The sequence below is a fragment of the Chionomys nivalis genome, chromosome 3 (assembly GCF_950005125.1).
Source record: "Chionomys nivalis chromosome 3, mChiNiv1.1, whole genome shotgun sequence".
NCBI lineage: Eukaryota > Metazoa > Chordata > Mammalia > Rodentia > Cricetidae > Chionomys > Chionomys nivalis.
Genome location: NC_080088.1, coordinates 77,901,549 through 77,925,438, shown reverse-complemented (window position 1 = coordinate 77,925,438; position 23,890 = coordinate 77,901,549). Strand labels below are relative to the sequence as shown.

Genomic DNA, 23,890 nt, shown 5'->3' with positions numbered 1-23,890 from the left:
TTTTGGAAGTTGCTTACAATGTACTTCCTGTTTACTTAGGTAATATTATTATATCCTTCTGGGGTCTCTGATGGAGTTGAAGAATTTATTAATTTAAGATGTGTTTTCTTGAAAGGATTCCTTGAGCCTGGAATTGAAACACTTCCATTGCTAGTTCTTTAGCTCTGTTTCACGACCTTGTCATAAACATCTCCTCTCTCTAAGTAGGACTCTGATTTTATGTGTGTAGTTTGGTTGTATGTATGTATGTACATATGGGCATGGCCAGTGCCTGAGGGAGTCAGATGTTGAGTCCCCAGAACTGGAGCTGCCAGGTGGGTACTGGAAATGGAACCTGGGTCCTCTGGAAGAGGAGCAAGTGCTCTTTAGTGCTGAGTGCTCGCCCCTCCCTCCCTCCCTCCCTCCCTCCCTCCCTCCCTCCCTCCCTCCCTCCCTCCCTCTCTCCCTCCCTCCCTCCCTCTTTCTCTTTCTCACATCCCTCATGTTTCTGAGACAGGGTCTCACTATACAGTGCAGTTTGACCTGTCCTGAAACTTGGAACCCTCCTGCTTCAGCCTGATCAAGTATTCCCTTTCCTCTTGGTCCCCACCCATGCTATTCTCAAAACATGTATGAAATTGTATTATTTCTGTATTATTTGTACATGTACACATATTTCTCGTATACATGTACAAATAAAGAAAATCACAGTTAAAATAGAAGATGAATTTTCTTGGAGTGATTTGAAAGCAGTTTTCACTCCAGCTTTTCCACTTTCTAGTTGTATAATACAATATAAAAGCTGCATTGCTTTAGAGACAGAGCCTCTTGTTGCTAAGGTTGTCCTTGAACTCACTGATCTTGCTTCCACATCATGTGTTGGGATCATGCTCAATTTTGAAGATCCCCCACCCCCAACACACAGACAAAAGAAAATCCTGTGTTGAGGCTCAAACCTACAACTTCTCAAATGCTGGTAAGAGCCTTTTACCATTGAGCCACTGACTCTAAAAAAAAAGATATTTATATATGGGCTGGGTGTGGTAGCACAAACCTGTAATCTTAGCTCTCAAGAGGCTGAGGCAGGAGGATAGCAAATTAGAAGCAAGCATGCATGCATGCACACACATGCACACAGACACACACACACAAAATAAAAGAAAAAATTTTAAATGAAGAATATAAAGATTCACTTTAGTAAAGAAGAAGAGTAGTTAAGTTAATTAATTAACTACTTAATCAGTTAATTAACTTAGTGTGCAAGTGTATATATACATTTTTGTGCATGTAGGCACTTGTGTGTGTCAATGCATGCACATGTGTAGAAGTTGGAGGACAGTTTCCAGGGCTGATTCTCAAATGCCACCTACCTGTTCTTTTAAGACAGGACCACTAACTGACTAGGAGATCACCAAGAATACTAGGCTGCTTGGTCAGTGAGCTCCAGCTATCTGCCTGACCACATCTTCCCAGTGCTGGGATCACAAGCTCTTGCTATTATAGCTACTGTCTAAAGTATTCTGGTAAATCAAAAGCAAAAGATTCTGGGCCTCTGTAATAATGAGGAGCCATAACTTAAGCCACAATGTGATTCCAAGAAATAGTGGAAAGAGAAAGCAGAAGAACAGCATAACACAAACAGGCACAGCCACTGGATCCTACTTTGTGAAGACGCATCCTCTCCTCACTGTAGTGTGTACACCTTTGCCCTACGGCACAGCTTTAGGGAATGTGGGGAGTAAGAAAATATGGCAACAGTGAAGGTTTCTAATGGTTAACAACGGAAAACGTATTCACAATCAAAAGCAGAAGGAAGCTGAGATGTCTCTGGCAGTGCTTACCTGTGCTTCACTGCTCAGCTGCAGGAAGCCATGATTCTGAACACAGCATGTGCACTCTGCATGTGCTGCGCTGCTCAGCTGCAGGAAGCCGTGATTCTGAACACAGCATTGCACTCTGCATGATGTGCTGCGCTGCTCAGCTGCAGGAAGCCGTGATTCTGAACACAGCATTGCACTCTGCACAATGTGATGCTGTACAGCACTAGTAAACATTGTCTGAAACACCTAGATTCAGATTTGTTACAAACTGTAATGTTTTACTGTACATATCAAGATTTCTGAACTTATAGAAACATACAGTTTAACTGTAGAAAACAAAGAGTTTTCATAGCTTCCTATTATTCTTCAGCTCTTAAGTATCAAATTAGTATATGTTGGTATTTTGCTGTTAGATTTTAAAAACTATGCTAACAAGATTTTTTAAAAATTTACCACACAAATTTTAGAGTTTAGGACAAAATAGTTACTGAAAAAAAATCAAAATACCAATCATACTTAGTCAGCATGTAATGCTTTATCTAAAAATAAACAAGCACATCCATTTCATTAGTATGCTAATTTAGCCTATTCTTTAATGATGTTTACACTAATGCCAAAATTTTCTTTAAGCACTAGCTACTTTATCTTAAATTAAAGAATGTCATAATAGTATAAACATTAAGTTCACATACAGAATATGGCACCAAAGTAACATGAGTTGTCTGTTTATTTGGCTCACTAAAGTGATGCATAGGTTACCTAGGGGAATAAACGTCAGAGGCTGAGCTTTGGAGAAGGTCCCTAGACCAAGAGCAGCAAGCATTATGCAGAGAAAGCAAAGGTGGGGCTGCAGCCAGCCAGTGAGAGCACCTCATCAGGATGGCTTTGAACACTGTATAGTTTTCTAAACTTTAATAGAAGCTATCTAACTCATCTTACTCTGAGCAGTCAATAGAGACACTTAAATAAAAAAAAATGGGAGGGGGAGTCAGAGAAAACCCAAAACTATGCTTGTTGGCTTCCTGCAAACCTCTGGGCTGAGTCTAGAGTCCCAGGGTGCTCCATATGCAGGTGGGGCAGCACATCTCTGCCAGGGTGGGTGGGGTGGGTCTGCAGCAGCGAGGGATGGCAAAGTTGCTGGAGCAGACCTGAAGGACAGCATGCCTTACTTAGCTTGTGCTTTCCAAGTGTAAGACAGCATTTTCTGTTATAGCCAGACATGTACTCATGTGGACCTAAATTGTTGGAAGCTGTCCTTCTGTTAGAGTCTAGGAGAGTTGCTAACAGACATAACCGGGTTTAAAAAAAAATGACTACCTTGTTTCCTGGGCTATGGGTGGATGACCGACCGTGGATGATGTCACTAATAGGCAATTATAACATCCAACATTCCAAATGTATTTAGTAATTTGTTTTGAAGAAGCACAGCTTCCAAAAGAACAAAAAGATACTCCAAATATTTATTTGGATGGCTGCATGCCGAAGTAAAGTGAAATGCATAAAGAAATTAATCCTAATTCCAAGAAGCATCAAATATTTTGCCAGCAAGTTAAATATAGAAAAGGATTCAGACATTTTTTAGTAAGGTGAGCTGGAGGTAGAGAGCACTCGCTGAGCACATGTGAGAACTCAGAGTTTACCAGCAGACAAATTATCTGGATCACTGGGGCACTTCCTACAGAAAGCCTACTTCCTCTAAAATGCTTTAGGTGGCAGTGAGTCTCCCAGGGCAACACAGAACTAGAGGAAATATAATTTTTTTTTTTTTTGATTTTTCGAGACAGGGTTTCTGCGTAGCTTTTGGTTCCTGTCCTGAAACTAGCTCTGTAGACCAGGCTGGCCTCGAACTCACAGAGATCCGCCTGCCTCTGCCTCCCGAGTGCTGGGATTAAAGGCGTGCACCATCACCGCCCGGCTAGAGGAAATATTAAATGCATGTATAACATGATGCTGGAAGAATATAAATTCTACAGAACCACAGATCCCACGTTCCAGGCCTGTCCATGCCTATCTGCACCAGAATTTCCTCAATGTACTCCCACAGTCTTTAGTGAGAGTAGCTCTCTGGGCCATCGTGGGCCATGAAGTGTGAAGACTAGCCATGAAGTAGTCTAAGGAAAACACTTCTTCCAGGTACATAACTCTCAGACAGAGCTGTCATTCACCTGAAAGGTGCTATAGAAAGGACTGACAGGGCAGAGACTAGGCCAGTCAGGAGAAAGGCTTGTGAAAGTTCATGATTTTAGAATGGCCACAATGGGTGGTCATTATGCAAAGCAGAGAAGATACTATCAACAAATGATTCAGAATGTTCTAGAATTGTAAGGGGCTTACCAACGTTAGAAGCTCAGATGTTACTATAATTAAATAAATATCAATATGATAGAGTAACATGTGACTTGAAGATGGTAACAATGAGTTGGAGAATCCCAAATTCATTGCGTATGGTATTCAATTATATCCTAGGATAATTCTTTAAATTTTCTTCTTCCTAATGCGTATTGTTGAAATAGTGGCACAAATCTTACAGAGGTAACCGACTGTTCTAGATAGTTTTATGTCAACTTGACACAGGCTGAAGTCATCTCAGAGGAGGGAACCTCAACTAAGAGAATGCTTCCAAGGTTGGAGAATTGGCTGCTCCTGCAGAGAACTGAGGTTAGATTCTCAGCACCTACATGGCAGCTCACAAACTGTAACACTAGTTCCAGGGGATCTGATGCCTGCTTCTGACATCCCTGGGCACATGGTACATACAGATCCATGCAGGCAAAAACACTTACATTCATCAAACAATAAATGAAACAAATTTTTAAAAAAAGAAACGACTTCTATAAAATAGGGCTGCAGGCAAGCCTGTAGGGCATTTTGTTCATTAGTGATTGACAGGGGAGTGCCAGCCCCTGTGGCTGTGCCTGGGTTGGTGGTCCAGGGTTCTATAAGAAAGCAGACTGAACAAGCAAGCCATGGGGAACAAGTCAGTAAGCATCACCCCTCCATGACCTCTGCATCAGTTCCTGCCTCCAGGATCCTGTCCTGCTTGAGTTCCTGCTGTTAGATAGACCTGTGAGTGAAATGAAGCCTTTCCTCCCCACTGTGCTCTTGAACATGGCATTTCATCACAGCAACAGTAACCACAGCTAAGACAGCAACTGCATTCTGACTAGATCTGAGGCCTGCTCCACAGAAGAAATCCATGCCTGGCGCTGCGAACCTCGCTAGGGATCCTGCTGCTTTCATTCTGCTAAGCAGACGATGTCAAGCTGACTTCTAAACACAAACGTCCTCCCCATAGGCAACTGCCAGCCTGGGTAAGAGAAGCTTTTTTCTGCAGAAATGAAGGCAGATACACAGGACTGGTCAGAGTGCTCAGAACACGTGACTCCTGGATGCTCAGCTCTAGCTGTAACTTTTACATCATCCCACCAACATTCACAGAAGAGGAGAAAGAAAGAGCCTACGAGTCGGGGGAATGGGAAGAGTGCTGAACTTAAAGCAGCTGTGGTTATCTACACAGGCAGGAATGAGACCAAGTCAATAATAAGGTAAGTGAACATTCCAGAGGGCAGAACTAATTGGAATCCGTGGTTACATAAAAAAAGATGGGAGAGGGAGCTATCAGGGTAGGAAGGCAGAGTATGGGGGTATCTGAGGGCAGCAGGGGTAGGGATCAAGGGGTGAATATGACCAAGATACACTATATATATTCATGAGTTTGTCAAAGAATAAATTAAAAATACTTAACAAAGGAAAAATGTCTTCCATTTAATTTACATGTTAAAAGGAATACTGGTGAAGCAAGAACCATGGTTTGGCCAGGTCTATGCACAGCTACATCTCCCTATCCAAAACTGTCCAGAATAAGGCGCCACAATATTTAGCAGAACAAGTTTGCTTACGGTAGATAGCACTAAGAAGTTTTGGTTATTTAGAGACAAAGGATCCCAGGCTGGTCTCAAACTAACCACGTAGAGGATGATGGCTTTGAACTCTTTTTTTTTTTTTTTAAATATTTATTTATTATTTATTATGTATACAAGTCTTATCTGTGTGTATGCCGAAGGCCAGAAGAGGGCACCAGACCTCATTACAGATGGTTGTGAGCCACCATGTGGTTGCTGGGAATTGAACTCAGGACCTTTAGAAGAGCAGGCAATGCTCTTAACCACTGAGCCATCTCTCCAGCCCTGGCTTTGAACTCTTATCTTCCTGCTCCAGCTCATAAGTGCTGGAAAAAGCATTAACTCTTGATAATTTAAACAGTTTTGCTTATTTCAACACTCAGGAAGCAGAGGCAGGAGGATCTCTGTGAATTTTGGGCTAGTCTGGTCTACATGCATAGAGTTCTAGGTCAGTCAGGGCGACATAGTGAGATCCTGTCTCAAAGGAAAAAAAAAAGTTTTGTTTAACTCTTATAAAATGTCTTTTCATTAAATTAAGATTTTCATCTATATACCCTATTTAATATAAGGGATTTTTTTTTTAACAGTCATAATTTAGAAGAGCTGCAGAAAACAGATCTTCAGTTACAAGGTCAGGAGGTAACACACATACAATATTTAAAAGTTTTGTTTTTTCTATTTCCCTTTATTATGACTTAAATGGTCAGATTTCATCACCTAGTTCCAAGATGCTGGGCGTGCTGGCGAGTCAGTTTGCTTAGGGTGAGCAGAGCTGGGTGACAGGATTTTCCTCTGCACTAGGTCTCTGCTCACACCAGAGGGTAAAAACTCACACTCAAGAGCTATTTCTACAAATTTTGCTATCCTTAAGCAATTTTAAATTAAAATAGTATTCAAAGAGGCAAAAACAATATTATTACCAAGATGTATTAGTTTATAGAAATGAGGAAACTTATATAAATGTTAACGACAATTATTATTTTTTTACTGGAGACTTCACTTAGCACATATGTATCTAGAAGACAAACTGTTCTTATCCATTTTCTCTTAATTTTAATAAAATATTAATCAGTTAAGGTGTTTAGTTATTCCAATTGTCAATTATGTTCCTCTGGGGATACTGCACTCAACTGCCTGTCTTCTTTCTTTCTTTCTTTCTTTCTTTCTTTCTTTCTTTCTTTCTTTCTTTCTTTCTTTCTTTCTTTTTTTTTTTTTTTGGTTTTTCGAGACAGGGTTTCTCTGTGGTTTTGGAGCCTGTCCTGGAACTAGCTCTTGTAGACCAGGCTGGTCTTGAACTCACAGAGATCCGCCTGCCTCTGCCTCCCAAGTGCTGGGATTAAAGGCGTGCGCTACCACCGCCCGGCCTCTTTCTGTTTTTTTAAGACAGAATTTCTCTGTGTAGCCCTGGCTGTCCTGCAACTCAGTTTGTAAACCAAGGTGGCCTCAATATCACAGAGATCCACCTGCCTCTGCCTCCCGAGTGCTGGGGTAAATGGCGTGTGCCACCACCGACTGGCTTTTCAAATGCCAGTTTTACTTTATAGTTCAAGAAGGAGCAGTCCTGGCTTATTGTCTTAAAAATGAAAATTTGAGATCAAAGCATAACACATTTGCTTTTTATTTGTTATTATACGAGGCAGATGACGTCGCGGTGTCCTCACCTTCCTCTCGTGGCCTTCTGCAGGACCTTCATGCCCGCCATGGTGCAGGACCTCCCCTCTAACTCTGTGTTCTTCCAGAGGCTGCCGTCCAGGTACACTTCCCCGAACATTCCACAGGCATCCTGCACCAGCAGGCAGCTCCTGCAAAGAACAGCATATTTATGTTCTAAGTCAGAGAACCAAGACGATCCCTGTCTTCCCTGAAACTCCACCGCAGTCACCTTCCTAATGGTGAATAACGGCAAATGAAGTTGGGTTCAAGAACATCTGTGTGTGTGTGTACATGCAATATGTTATGGGCATTTGCATGTCACAGCATGTGCACGAGGGTCAGAAGACAACTTGTGGGAGGCAGTTCTCTCCTTTCACTGCGTTAGTCCTGGAGACTGAACTCAAATTGCCAGGCTCTGCAGCAGGTGCCTTTGCCCTTTGAAACATTCTGCTGAACTGTGTTTTGATTTTGTACATGCAAGTATTCAGATCACTAGCCACACAACACAGGAGACAAAATTATATTTCAGCATGCAACCTTCGGCCACTGTGACGGGAAACATGATAAAGATGACTACACTCTCAACTAAATGCATCACTGCTGCCCAGAAACAAAGGCTCCTCTTTCCCTGCTTCTGTTCTCTTCCCCGAGTGGATGCTCAACACCTAAAAGCTTCAGTGCACAACTCTGAGAATGATAGAGAGTTTCCCCCAAGAAGGCACAAAAGTCACAGACACGCACATTCCCAAAAGATAAAAATCACTGTCCATCTAAGCTAGGTTTCTACTGATGTGAAGAAACATCATGACCAAGTGCAACTGGGACAGGAAAGAACTTCCTTCACCTTACATTTCCAGATCATAGTTTGCCATGGAAAGAAGTCAGGGCAGGAACTCAAGACAGGGGCCTGGAGGCAGGAACTGAAGTGGAGACCATGGAGGAGCACTGTCCACTGGGATGCAGATTACTGAAACTTGCCAGTTAATAAGCAGAATTTCAGTAGTAACTCATGTCTAAAATTCTAGCACTCAGGAGGCTCAAGGCAAGGCTAGAAGAAGTTACAGGCCAGCCTGCGTTACAGAGTGAGATGCTGGTTAAAAAGCTTCCAGCATTTGGGAGGTAAAAGCAGGAGGGTCAGGAGTTCTAGCCCAGCTTTGGCTACTTCAGAACTTGTCTCAAAAGAAAAAACTAAAAAGAAATGAAAAATCAAGGGAGTAAGTACACATTTTAAGAAAGATTTTTATTTTACGTGCACTAGTGTTTTGCCTGCATGTGTGTCTATGTGAGTGTGTCAGACCCCCTGGAAATGGAATTGGAGACAGTTGTGAGCTGCCATGTGAGTGCTGGGAACTGAACCCGGGTCTTCTGGAAGAGCAGCCACTGCTTTTAACTGCTGAGCCATCTCTCAAGTCCCCATTGTTAAGAGTGGAAAACTCACCAATACTGGTCAAAATGTTTAATTATCAGGATGATGTTTAATTTTAAATCTTTATACTCTTAATAGCCTCAGAATATACAAAATGTAAACTACAAAAAAATTACAGAGACATTAGCAAATCCACATTTATTTTAACACACCTCTTCCAGTTACTGAAAGGCCAAGAGAAGATAAAGCAAAAATTAAAAAAACCTTTTTATATACCCAATAAGTCTGATTTGCTGGATGAACATCTGAAAACTTCCCACAGTTAAAAAAAAAAAGTGCTTTCTTAGGCATGAAGATTTAATTAAAAACTGACCATGCCACTGGCTTTAAAGCAAGACTCAATGAGTTTCAAATAAATTTATAAAGGCCACAACCTGTCTCTGATATAATTAAATGAGAAACCAAGCAAATAATAAACATTTAAAAAAATCTTACATTTATAAATTTTAGTTTTTTAAAAAGGTAGGATATTTATTTAAGAAGTAGTTATTACTACCATTATTACTGTATGAGTGTGTGTGTGTGTGTGTGTGTGTGTGTGTATAGCAGCGATCCTGCCATGGTGTGAATGTGTCGGTCAGAGGACAACTTTGGGAAGTCTGTTCTCTCTTCCACCTGGGTTGAACACAGGTCACTATGCTTGTGCATGCAATAGTCTTTACCTACCGAGCTATCTTGCCAGTGAGTGAGGGCCTTACTTTGCCATGATGATTTCAAATTCACTGTGTCGTCAATGAGATTCTGATCTTCCTGCCACACCGCTCAAAGTGCTGGAATTACAGATACACACTACCATGCTAGCTTTGGAAATTATACTTATCATTACTTGTTTGTATATTATAATATTTTGTTATACTATTTTTCTATATGAATTATATGTATGCACATACATATATACCTGTCTCCATAGGGTACATGCTGGACTGAATTCAAGATTCTCCTCTGTCTACCTCCCAAGATGTGGAATTACAAGTATGAGCCATAATGGCCAGCTGTTTCTGGAGACCACAACACCCTTTAAACCCACGAGTCAAACGGGAAACTATAATTAGAAAGAAAAACTATGATCTACTTGATAAAAATGAAACAGTTATAAACGTTAGGGAAATAACAGTATTCCATAATAAAACTGTATTTTTCTATTTTATTTACTTGTTTGTTTGCTTGTTTATTTATTGTGGTCGTGGGAATTTAAGCTAGGGTCTTGCACCTGCCAGCTCTTGCCACCGAGCTATATCTTCCATCTTCCTATTTATATTTTAAATTAGTTTTCTATGTCTGTTCACAAATTCTACATCAAACCTCTGCAGTTGCCAGCTCTTCCTTAGGCTGCTGCATCCCATTAGCCCAGTCCTAAGCAGCTCTCCTGGAGGCCTCTCCGGGACAGTGCACATCTGCCAGTGACTACACTCGGGCTGTGCCAATCATTCTGTCACAAAATCTGGGGGCTCATTATACTGCTTTGCAACATGGGACCTCTTATTTCCTACAGTATATACATTTCCTTCCTGTTTTTTAAATTTTATCTATTAGTGTGTGCGCATCCACATGTATGTATGTGGAGTCCGAGGAAAACTTGGTGGAGTTCTTTCTGTCCTCCCACTTTTATATGTGTTCTGGGGATTGAACTCAGCCATTAAGCTTGCTGAGCAAGGGCTTTGCTCATGGAGTCACCTCACTGGCCCCATATAGTAATATATCTATATCCATATCTATATCTATATCTATATCTATATCTATATCTATCTATCTATATATATATATATATATATATATATCTTTAAGTATTAGAGTGTGTGAGAATATCTTTCCCTCTTAAATACTTTCTGAACTCAGGAGCACTCATTTTGCAGATTCCCGGAAAGGGAGAAGTAGGAGACATGTTGGAAATCGTTCATGAAGTTGTTGATCCTCTGTGCTCTAAACATCTCAGTCCACTGAGATGGCTATCTATCCCAGTTAGATCTAGTTTTCCATCTCGGTCCACTGAGATGGCTATCTATCCCAGTTAGATCTAGTTTTCCATCTCGGTCCACTGAGATGGCTATCTATCTCAGTTAGATCTAGTTTTCCATCTTGGTCCACTGATATGGCTATCTATCCCAGTTAGATCTAGTTTTCCATCTCGGTCCACTGAAATGGCTATCTATCCCAGTTAGATCTAGTTTTCCATCTCGGTCCACTGAGATGGCTATCTATCCCAGTTAGATCTAGTTTTCCGCTGAAAGTCCAATCATGCTTGCTCTACCCTTTACTTTCCGTTATTGTTAGCACCCTGGGAGGGTAAGAATGGCACTCTCTGCTAGAAGCCATTGACAGGCCTCCTCACTTCCCAGCTACCCCCTCTCTACTTCGTCTGAAGATGTACTTCTAGGCAGAGCCATGGGTATGGGGGTGGATGGAGGTCTGTGGTCAGGCTACATTTCCTGAGAAAGTTCTAAGCTTTCCTATAGGGAGATAGGAGTCAAACTGGTCCTCTCCAAATGATGGCATTAAGGCCTGTCAAATGTCACTGTTTTAAAAGTTAGGATTAAAAAACACTATGAAACCCAATATAAAGTTCTTCTCTTTCTTGGCTGTACTAAGAAGGGAGAGGTGGGAACTGATACCACTATTTCCTGGTTTGCTTGACTATTGCTTTTATCTCAAATACTGAAGGGAGCTGGAGGCTACTTTTGTTTGTTATTTTGCCCTAGGGCAGGTGGTCCTGGATCTTATAAGAGTGCAGGATGAGGAAGCCAGTAAGCAGTGTGGCTTCCCAGCCTCTGACTCCAAGTTGCTCCTTGAGTTACCGCCCTGGGTTCTCGCTGGCTGGATAGACTTTCCCATGCTCTACAAACAGAGCGGAGGCTAGTGACACGCTGGCTCATGCCTACAGTGGTTTCCAGCAAACTGGTTAGCCTACAGCAGCACACAGAGAACTCCATCTGCCTGGTAAAACACTATCTCCTAAAACAGTGCTGCTTCAGGTCTCTGCAGAAAAACTGCAATAGCCACTTGCTTTCCTAAGTCACTAGAAATACTGAAGGAAACCCAAATGGTTTCCATCAAAGCAGTATCCTGTCAGAAATTGAGGACCTTGCAAGAATTACTTACCTATATGAGCTTGAGTTTCCTCATTTTTACATGGAAATCCCGGAAAACTAATTCAGAGAGCCGTGACAAGGACTAAAGTGATCCACACAGCGCAGGGCTGGTTCAGTGAATGGCACAGCACACAAGCCTTTCTTAGGTGGGTACATTTCATATCAAAGTTTAAAAAGAATATTTTTACCTAAAACATTCTTGCACATATCACATTGGGTGAACGGTCATATCTTCTATGGGTCTACTTGTTGTACTATATGATAATTTGTCAGATATTGCTGGCTTATAAAAATACAGTTAACATGTATATTGAACTTCTGCGACCGATCACCTTTATTGATTTTCCTTATTGTATCATGGAATCACTTCTTAATTTCAGTTTTGCTTTTTCGCTTCCAATTCTGTTTGTTTTGCTTTGAAACAGTGTCAACAAAAAATCCTAAAAAGAAGAAGTGCCTGGATGTGAACAAAAAAACTCCTGGAAGAAGTCTGTGCCTGTAGAGACTGGCGGACTATTGGAATCTTGGTGCCGTGGAGAGATTGGGACTTGGGAGTTTCAGAAGCTATTTCCTTTATCTTGGGCTAGTGTTAGCCTTCTGGAAGAGCCGTGCCTTGCCCCACTCTGTATCTAACTAACCTCTCATGGTAATAAGCAATAAACAGCTCTTAGAAGCTATTAGCTTTAGCAGAACACTAGTTTCCACCACTCCAAGAGCTAAGAATGTCATCAGATAACATCCTAGGCCTCTCCATTCGTCGTGTTGGGAACCACCTCTCTGGTGTATCTGTCAATATATTCTAAACTTGTCTTGATTTATGACTTTCTCTGTTCCATAAAACTATAAAATCTTCATGAAACTGCTTCCACACTAGAACATGGAATTTACAGTAACCTACATCCATGTTCCCAGGGCCATGGTCACTCATAAAGCCTTTAGCAAAATAAACTATCTCTTACTCTCTTTAAGATGAGAGCTGTGGCCGGGTGGTGGTAGCAGCGCACGCCTTTAATCCCCAGCACTCAGGAGGCAGAGGCAGGTGGATCTTAGAGTTTGAGGCCAGTCTGGTCAACAGAGTGAGTTCCAGGACAGCTAGGGACTACACAGAGTGACACTGTCTCAAAAAACAAATAAAACAAAGCAAAAAGATGAGAGCTGTGTGGTTTGTATATTGACAACTGTATCTCAAGTAGCTTAGGCTGGTCTTGAACTTGTTGCATAAATGAGGATAACCTTGAACTTTTGATCTTCTACCTCTACCCCAAGTGCTGGATTATAACATGTATCGTTACTTGTTTAAATAACCCATTAAATGTAAGTAAGGTTGTTTCATGAACACAGGTTGGGGCTTATTTACTGGAGTATGGGTAACTTTACCAGTAGCTACACCACTGAAGAAAAGTGACTCTTTCTCCTCTATCAGTCATTAACTGTCCCAGCGTTTCAGACAGGGGTGGGACCTCATGAGCCCCTCCTTTATCCATGCTGAGCTGTTGCTAGGCTCAATTTTGTGCAAGTAACTCACAGCTATCGTGAGTTCCTGAGAATAGCGGCTACGTCATGTCCAGAAGACAGCATTTTACAGTTGTCTTAGGGATTGATGCTAGTGCTCTGATAAAGACACTGGCCAAAAGCAACTTGGGGAGGAAAGGGTTTGTTTCATCAGATGGCTGTAGTCCATCACTGAGGAAACTCAAGGCAGGAACTGAAGCAGAGGCTGTGGAGGAACATTGATCACTGGCTTGCTCAGCCATCTTTCTTATATGATCCAAGACCACCTGTCTGGGGTGGCACCACCCACACTGGGCTGGGCCCTCCCACATCAATCACTGATTAAGAAAATGCCCTACAGACTTATCTACAGTCATATCTTATGGAAGTTTTTCTTAATCAAGAGTCTGTCTCCCTAAAGGACTTGTCTCAAGTTGACACAAAGCTCACCAGCACAACAGTCTTCCCTGTCCTCTGGCTTTTCCATTCCTTCTCCCTGTTTGGACACACCTATCTCCCGAGTCTTGGGGGTGGGAACACAGAGAACAGAGACTGTGTGTTCAGGGAAGAACAGTCAGCATTCACTTATTCTCAGGACTTTGATCAGGCATGAGTTACTGAACTGACCAATGCCTACTGCTTCCTCGACTAATGTTGAAACCATTACTCTAGGGGCATAAAAACAAACCTTCAGAAGACAGCTATTCCCTAATGCCCATGCCACTGCTGCACCGGCAGCACTATTCTACCAGCATTGGCACATTTTTCCCAACAGGGAATTGTAGCATCCAAGGTTCACTCATGGGCAAGATCACTGATGCGTCTTCTCCCCATCATCCCAAATGAAGCCTTCTGTGAAAGCTACCACACAGAGAGGAAGCTCCTGGCTTAGCTCCAGTTTGATTTTTCTGTGTTGTGATGTCTACATCAATATGTTCTCATCATCTAGTTCCAGTAGAGAACTGTCTGGTCCCAATGAGATTGTCTCCCAGAGGCTCATATATTTAAACACTTGTTCCCCAATTGGGGGAACTGTCTGTGGAGTGGAGGGAAACTTAGGAGATGGAGCCTTGCTAGAAGAAGTAGTCACTAGGGGCTAAGTTTGAGAGTTTATAGCCTCTCAGCTTCCTGCTTTTGCCACCATATTTCCTTCATGCTGCCATGCCTCCCACACGGTGATGGCCTCTATCCCTTTGGAACTCTAATCCAAAACACAATCTTTCACTCTGAGGCGCTTTTGGTTATGGTATTTTATCACACCAGAAAAGAATACATATATCACATCTCAAAAGATACAACACAAATGGCCAAGAAACATTTCTTAAGACGTTCAACATCCTTATTCACCAGGAAAATGCAAATTAAAACCACTTGGTGATTTCACACTCCCACCCCTGGCAAAATTGCCAGGGTTTAAAAAAGAAAAGAAGAAAGAAAGAAATTAAGAGGACAGATTGTAGCACGGATGTAGGGAAAGGGGAACATTTATTCACTGACCGTGGGAGTGCAAACTGGCAGTCACTATGGAAATCAGTGTGGAGGTGCCTCAAAAAGCTAGAAATAGATCCACCAGGAGATTCCTACTTAAAAAAAAAAAAAAACTAAATAACTTTGTTTTTCAACCCAGGCTGTTGCCAATAGGTTGCTTTCCACAAACTATTCATTGAACATGGACAAGCTGAGCTGGTGCCTACATAGACCCTTCACCCCCATGAGACATTTTGGTAATATATATTTTTGCTTTGGTTTTTCCACTTGTCTTCCTTACTCTGATTATAGTCTTTGAAGGCACTGATAACTCTTTTTTACTATTTTAATAATTTATTATTTACTTAGTTCATTGTGTGTATATGCACAACGTGGGTAGGGGCGACTTGCTGTGGAGAGTGTAAGGAGGTCAGTGTACAAACTAGTGGCGTAGGTTCTCTTATCACTATGTAGGTTCTGTTGTTGGAACTCAGGTAGCCAGGCCTTCATGGCAAGTATCTTTACCTACCTCACTTTAAGGTTCTTATTTATGATTTCACAAAATCAACTTTTCTGCTTTCGCTGCTTGCTTATGTCATTAGTTTCTATTCATATTTATATTTCCCCTATTTTCTAAAAAAAATTTATTCTATTCTTTTCATTTTAGAAAAAGGAAGGTTCATTAATTTCAGTCTTATTTTTTAAAGTGTGAACACTTTATTTGCATGGGTGTGTCTGTGTGTGGCATGTGACAGACGAGTCTAGAATGTACCATAGCAGAGTGACTGAGAAAATACTCTTGGCTAACTGTTATAAAGCTATATAAATTTAAGTCATGAGATACTGAACACTAAGCATTTCTTAAGTGACATTGCCACATATTTACAAATATATAATGCATTTGTAGCTGTACATAGGACAGTTAGATCCTGGTAGGTGAGATTATGACTTTGTTATTATTTTATTGGACAGAAGGAAACGTGATTGGATGTCAAGCTGACAAGGGAAGGACTTGTGATGGCTAATCTTGGTTGTCAACTTCATTACAACTGGAATTAACTGGAATCAAACTGTTGGGGACTCTTGTGAGGGATTTTCTTAATCAGATTATTTGAATCAGAGAGACATGACCTACGTCTGGGCCACATCTTCTGGTGGCAGCGTACAGAAAAGGGAAACTGTGCTTGCTTGCTTGCTTGCCCTCACTCTCTCGGCAGCGCCATCTATCAGGTTGCTGCAGCGTTTCTCCACAACATTACAACTTTTTCAGGAGTCTACTGTAGACTGAAGAACAACAGCTCTACAGCAATCCTCCAGGACTCAGATTGGGGCTGCTCAGGCATTCAGCCTTGTGAACCAATCAACCACTGGATTCTTGGTGCTTCCATCATGTGAAGCCATTGTTGGACTACTTGGATCACATCCTGTGAGTCAGTCTAATAACCCCCTTTTAATATGTATTGATTCTATATATTTGTTTCTTTAGGGAACCCTGACTAATAGAAGACCATTTCATTTTAAAAGCTCTGAAGACAAAGGTAAGAACAGCAACCCTGCCCAGTACTGGCTATTACAGCCTCTGTTCACTATATCCCAAGTATTCTCACAGTCTGTGGCTGCCTGGATTGCCTGTGTCAGGTCTCTGTCCATAGAGCTGAGAGGACAGGAACTGCTTAACTTGCCCTCACGAACTTGGAAATCCAAACTGCTCAATGCAGGCACAATGGTTTAGGCTTGCTACTCAGGATGGTGAGGAAAGGCCATGAGACCCTGTCTCAAAAGCAAATCCCAAACTAACAAGGTGGCAGAGTGAACACAGCACAGATGGGCAAGAGTACAGGCTTGCTGTTCACATTTATCTGACCAGAACAATGTATGGGTGTGGATTCCCTTCACAGACAAGGAGCTTCAATGATTTCAGTTCAAAGGTATCTATACACACACACACGTTTTTACAGCAGGCTGCAGCTCAGACACCACCACGTGCATTCATAGGGTGCTGTACATTGTGTGGCTATGTCCTGTAAGACAACAGCAAGTGTACCATCATCTTCTGAAGGATCTGAGGCATTGGGGACTAGCACAGCCAAGCCAGGAGAGATGTGTGTAAGGAGATTTGACACTTTAAAGTGATGCTATGAATTAGTGTGATGCAGTGTTCATACAAACTATCTTCCATGTTGGGAAGTAGACTGAGATTCATCCTTCAGCTACCCTGGCACTGGGTAAGCTAAACATGCACACTGATTCACATCAACAGATCTCTCAGCAATGTGTGTGGGTCATGTGACTCGGGTGAGAGGGACACTATCTCTAGGAGATATATTTAGATTACCAAGAGAAAAATGTCTCACAGGGAGGCAGTAAGATGCTAATGGTTAGAATAAGAGAGCCCCAGAACAGGATTCATTCCACGAGACAGCGCACCATTCTGTGCTTGGAATAACATCCTAAGAAGTGAGCTCCTCTCTTTAAGTACTGAGGCGTAAAGCCAACTCCCTTAACCAGTTTCCCATGTCTGGCTGTTACCATGTGGCACAGAGAAGCTTGCAAGGCCTGGAGAGGAGACTTCCTTTCGAGCTCTGTGACTGATGAACAAGACTCCACACTGGTTCTGCAAGTGCCAGTCCTCACGCCCATGCAATCCAGGCGACTTTAATTTGTTAACACCCACCTAAATTCCTATACCTTCCAAACTCAAAATTTTAGTTTCTGTCACACATCTGTAAAATCTGAATTGCTAGTAATATACATGTATTTGTCTTTATAGGTGTAATCTTTATGTGAAAGCAATGAGAGAGAGATGAAAGCAGCATAAAGCCTTCTGATGATAGGTCTTATGGCAGTGATCTCATCCATAAGTGCAGTTATATTTATAAAATAAGGTTTTGTGAAGGATAAAATAGTAGATAACTTAAAATGCAGTACCTAATTTTGCCCCTGTCCCAGCCAGTCACTCACTTTCACCTAGGAATAACCACAGCAATCAGGAGACGCATTCACAGTAGTGAATACAATGGCACAGGCCTATAACCCCAGTGCCAAGGCAGATAGTTCATGATTTGAGGCCATCTGGGGCTATATATAGCAAGTTCAAAGCTACTCTGTGATACAAAGTGAGACCCTGTCTCAAAAAATAAACAACAGAAGGAAAGCAGATGCTGTTTGTGAAACCACATTACCCTTTCCAACAGCACAAAAATCACACATAAAAGGTCTTACATGCTCGATGTATAAAGGGCCTAAATTATATAGTTAGTAGCTGTCTTAGAAAAAGGTTCCTGTGTGTGTGTGTGTTTACATGCACTGGGGATTGAACTCAGGGCCTAATGTGTGCAAATCAAGCACTCAATCAGAGCTATATCCCAATTCTGAAAAGCTTTTATTTTTTGCCTTTATCATCTTCTTGAGAATGTTTCAAGAAATTATAAAAACTAAAAACTATATAATAAATGACAAAGAAAGCAAACCAGATTTGTAGGAGATTTAAATGGTATAGTAATTTAATAACTCCTCTGAGTACACACACACATACACACACACCCTTCCACACCGTATAACTTCCCTTTCTTTGATTCAGTGGTGCGATTTCAGCGCTCCACAGAGAGGGAACAAGGGAACTGTGGACGTGTGTGTCAGCACACGCACACGTGCCAAGAAGGAAGATTAAGTGGCCATGTGGGTGTTTACACTGAGATCGGAGCAGTTCTTAGCAGTCCACCAGGAATTCCGGGAATCTAGTCAGGCTGGCTGTTCTATTCTAGGTCACTGTCAGAGGCAGCAATCTCTAAGATCAACAAGATCTTATTCTCTACTTCATAATCGCTTACAAGCATCAACTCAAAAAAAAGGAAGAAGAAACTAGAGTATGAAGTATAAAAGTAAAAATCAAGAGACAAAGCGAGGGGCATGGGAGCAGGAGGAGGAAGGAGAGGCTTGGCCCTGAAAGAGAGAGGAGCTCCCCAGAACACAGGAGGAGGGCTGCTTCCTACAGCTGGGAATTAGACACAGGACACCGCGTTCCCTTTTCTCAAAAACAACCAGGCATGGGCTCTCAAAGTAAACAGTTAATCCTACTGTTTATCTTTTTTAACATGAAGAGATGTTCACAACATGGTTTTTGCTGTACAAAAATGTTTCTTATTCATTTAAAGATCATATTTTTTTTTTCTGCTAAAATGAGACACGAGCTCCCTGCCTTCTCTTTCTCTTGACATGTTTTTGTGTTAAAAAGGGGTTTCCCTATGTATCCCAGGCTGGTTCAGTTTCCCAATGCTGGCATTACAGGCATGTGCCACCATGCTTGGTATGAACTTTCCAGTATCCCTGGACAGGAGCAAATGACAGTGCCCCTTGCTAAATGTGTACTTGGCATGGTTTTAATACCCTGTAGAAGCCATGTCCCCACCACTGTCACAATACCAAGCATTTCCTATGAGATTATGGATGACCTTGCTCACGTTATCAGGCACCCTGGAAATGATAGTCTGTCTACACTCAGGCAAACAATTTCAGAAAGCAAAGAAGGCAGAACAGTTGCAGACCTTACGTTACAAAGGTTTCCTCATTCCCAAGCCCCTCAGCTCACCTCTATGAGAGTCACAGCTAGCGCCCCCAGATCCCTCAATTTCTAGTCTGAGACAGGCTGCCCTACGCCGTGTGCTTCAACAAACAGCCCTATCTGCTGAATGTCTCTGTTGCTTCAGAAATCAAAAGCATTCTATATTTTGAGGGGATGGGGTACAGGAAAAAAGTCTCATGTAGCTCAGGCCTCAACATGCTTACTAAGGGTGACTTTGGACTTCTGATCCTCCTTTATCTGCTGTCTGAGTGCTGGAATTATAGGCATATGCTACTATGTTTGGTTTGCAATGGTCCCCTGATCACCGACCTCCTCCCACCTTTGTCATTTCTGACATCTGGAAATTACTAATCTGTCCTTGTTAAAAATTTATCACTTTAGCCAGGCGTGCACGCCTTTAATCCCAGCACTCGGGAGGCAGAGGCAGGCGGATCTCCGTGAGTTCGAGGCCAGCCTGGTCTACAAGAGCTAGTTCCAGGACAGGAACCAAAAGCTACGGAGAAACCCTGTCTCAAAAATCAAAAAAAAAAAAAAAAAAAAAAAATTATCACTTTAAAAACTGTCATATACATTTTATCAGACATAGAATCAGCCAGTATAATCTTTGGAGTTGGACTCATTCCCCTCGGTATATTCCTTGGTAACGTAAGTCTCATGCTCTTTATCAGCATTTTCACTGAGCTAGAAGCAAACATTAGCAGTGTACAGAACCCCTAATGCTGTGACCCTTTAATACCATTCCCCATGTTGTAGAGACTCCTAACCACAAAATTATTTTTGTTGCTACTCCATAGCTGTAATTTTGTCATTGTTATGAATCGTAAAGTAAATATCTGATATGTATGATATCTGATATGTAACATTAAAGTGGTCAAGACCCACAAGTTGAGAACCACTGATAGAGAGCATGCTGCATATTTCATAATGTTTCTATGCTTACCCTTTTTGCTGAGTAATATTCTACTACATGTATATATCACATTTTAAAACTTGTCCATCAGCTAATGAACATTGGGGGCTGTTTCTACTCTACGTATTAAAAGTAACTCTACCATGAAAATCTAAGTAGTTGTATATTTGTAAGTCTCATAGGCCTAAACTAAGGCTGAAATTACCCTGTGATGTTGTGGAATAACCTTTTTATACACTGTGAAGATGTACCATTCTGATTGGTTTAATAAAGAGTTGAACAGCCAACAGCATATATGTTATGGAATAACCTTTTTATACACTGTAAAGATGTACCATTCTGATTGGCTTAATAAAGAGTTGAACAGCCAATAGCTAGACAGGATTTTCAGGCACCCAGGATGCCGGGAAGAAGGGCTGAGCCATGAGGAAACACCAGAACTCAAAGCAAGCAACATAGGCATTACAAAGTAAAGGTGACCAAGCCATGAAAAAGGATGTAGATTAAAAGATACGGGGTAATTTAAGTTATAAATAGTTAGAAACAAGCCTAAGCTATTGGCCAAGCTTTCATAATTAGAAGCCTCTGTGTCGTGATAGGGGAACTGGCTGGCGGGACAGAGAAAGACTAGCTACACTACTATAAGGTAACTTTTAACATTCTGAGGTTATGCTAGATTATTTTTCCAAGTGGCAGCACTGTTTTACAATCCCAGCAGAAGTGCTACCTCATTAAGGTTTAGATTTATATTTATTCATGGCTACTGGTGATCACTGTGTGCTTCTGGCTATTTCTGCATCTTCTTTGGAGAAATGTTTGTTCAAAATTCCGACCATTTTAAAATCTGAGTCTCACGTAGTCCAGGCTGGTGTTGAGCTTGCTACATGTCTCTCATGGTTTTTTTACTGCTACGGTGTACACAATTCTGGCTTTCCTTTGTATTCAAAAAGGCTTCTTTCTGTTTTAGTAAAAAAAGAGGAGGGATGGGAGGATCTGCTCTAGTACAGCTTATTACTCGAAATACATCAGCAATGGTTGTATTTCTTTCACTTATTCCCCAGGCTACCCCAAATGAGTGGCTATCTGTACCTACTTTATCATTCATTAAAATCATATGGGACAATAGAGTAAAGAGTAAGACATAGATCAACCATGGGACATGCACTTTTAAGATATCACAGGGAATATACAGTTTATTATGTTTTCCTCCGGCCACCAAATGGCACAGTGGCCAAGAAGAGTTGGCTTTTTTTTTTTTTTTTAATGTTTTTAGCCAACATCTGAGAGAGAATGTATGAAGCTTTACCCCCCGCCCCCGCTTGTTTGCAGTAGAGCAATGTTTCTTCAGAACATGTAAAGGGGTATGTTCATTGGGTTTATCTTGACTATTAATTGATATATAAGAGCCCAGCCCACTGTTAGTGGCATCATCCTTGGGCAAGTGGTACTGGGCTATATAAGAAGACCAGTTAAGCATGAGCCCGAGAGTAAGCCAGCCAGCAATATTCCTGCATGATCTCAGCTTCAAGTCCTGGCATGAATTCTTGCTATGACTTCTCTCGATAACAGACTCTAACTATTGTGAACTAAAATAACTCAGTAACGCTGGTGTAATTCTGAGTAGTTCTATAGACGTGTCGAGTCTCATGGGAATAAACTGGGCATGAAACAACGGTGTTATAAGGCAATCTCCCCCCCCCCACACACACACATTGCTCTCCATCAGAATGTTTTATCACATCAACAAAAAGGATAATAGAACTCTGGAGCAACTTTCAGGGTTCTGTAGGAGCCAAAGAAGGGTCTGAATGCAATGCACCATGGGAAGTGTGTGAGTGCATTGCTGCAACCAGCCTACTGCACAACAGGGAGCACACAGCTGACTCGTGCTTAGACAGTCTGCTTCTGAGTCAGGGTTTCCCACTCTTCAGTGCCCCAGAAGCCAGTCTTGTCTAATTTAATGGCTTATTAATGATCTCAGCTGTGAAGCACACATACGCACTCTACCTGCTTTGACTCTATCAGATGAAAAACAGCTTTCGTTAAAATACACACACAAGCCCTCCCCATAATATTAATGAAAACCATGTAAGTTATTATACAATTCTAGGAACAACTGTTCTAGGAACAAAATACTGAAACATGTTAAATTGTTTTAGTGTACTTTAAATAAATTATTTTCAATTTTCAAAACTAAACCATATTCAGTTTCCTGTCCTAGGAAACTAGCCCAGGGGCTAAGCAGTCACGGTTAGAAGGCAACCCTCTTCCTCCCAGGGGGTTGCTCCTAGGTGCTGCTCAACAGGCCTCCCAACTTCCTACCCAGTGGGGTACGCTCATCTGACCTCATGCTGGCACTGGACACCATCAGGCCCATTTTGCCATGGCCTACCCTACATCTTCTTGATCTTCACATATAGACTGGCCAAGCCTCCTACCCAGAAGCTCTGTTGATGACCTTCCTTCCTGCCAGCCTTCACGAGATTATGGACTTCACTAACCCTGTTTACATCTCTTAATCGCTTCTGTAAAAATTCAAACATTTAAACCCTTTCCAATTTAGTAAAAACTTCTAAATAAAGTACAGAACTCGCTTCTCCCCTGATTTATTGCAGAGAAGTTCCTCCTGAAGCCTCTTCATCTCCAAGTGAGTTTACATCTGTCCCATATCCATGAGAACTTCCTATGGTCCTGGGGAAACCGGCATGGAGAGACAGCCCTTTCACCCGTGTTTACAGCCTCTAGAGCACCACAGAGCATCTTGTCAATATGTCTCTCTTCTCTACGACCAGTCGGAGCTCCAAATCATTATCTGTGTTTCACTGCCATAACGCTGACATTTTTCTCAGGCACATGACGATCTCACTATTACTTTTCTTGTGGCTGAGTTATATGGATCCAGTGAGTGCAATGGGCATTATCTATCACGTCACTGCAGAAGTGCCTGGTGGTGAGGGGAAGCCAACGTCACATGGTAATTAGAACAGATGTCATATTTGGTCATCAGCAGACCATAAGGTTTTAAAATTATCTTAACATACCATTCTGAGACATTTTACTAAGCCAGGAAAATACAGATTTAAAAAAAATTAAATAAAAAATATAATACAAATGAATTTTATTATATATGATGTTAAAAATTCATAGTTAGGGTACAGTCTTATATCAGCTCTACTGCTCAACTGCTCACTTCTAACCCTGGAATATAATGGACGATAAGTCTCGAGGCATTTTTCTGGTGGGTTGAGACTGGATTCCCGACCACACATTCTCTTGCCTCAGTTTCTTTCTTCTGCACCTTTTTTTTTTTTTTTTTTTTTTTTGTGGAGGGGGTGCAAGGCAGAAGTCATTCTTTGAGTTGCTTCCGGCTTCACCACAGGGTTGCAGCTTCTAAGACAGCTGTTGATTCACAGCTCTGGGCATTAGTGGGAAAAACACTTACCCAGAAAATGTAGCTTAAGCGCCATTCTTTCTTTTTCTTGTTGTCAACATTCCACGCTCAAGCCTCAATATTTTATCTTATTCAAACATCGAAGCAGACACTTTGCGAAGGAGTCCTGCTTTCTCCCAGTAC

The 23,890-nt window shown here is 41.6% G+C and overlaps 1 protein-coding gene across 4 annotated transcripts in view; it reads right to left on the bottom strand.

The window, feature by feature from the left end:
• The window catches only part of Spidr (scaffold protein involved in DNA repair), a 225,393-nt gene that overhangs the window by 32,633 nt on the left and 168,870 nt on the right, over positions 1-23,890 (bottom strand). For all 4 annotated transcript variants that reach the window (XR_009056844.1, XM_057764939.1, XM_057764938.1 and 1 more), the window contains one exon: positions 7,363-7,503. Coding sequence is in view for 3 of the 4 variants with exons in the window: in XM_057764939.1 (XP_057620922.1) it covers positions 7,363-7,503 (141 nt within the window). In the remaining variant the exon portion in view is untranslated. The remainder of the gene's footprint in view (positions 1-7,362; positions 7,504-23,890) is intronic.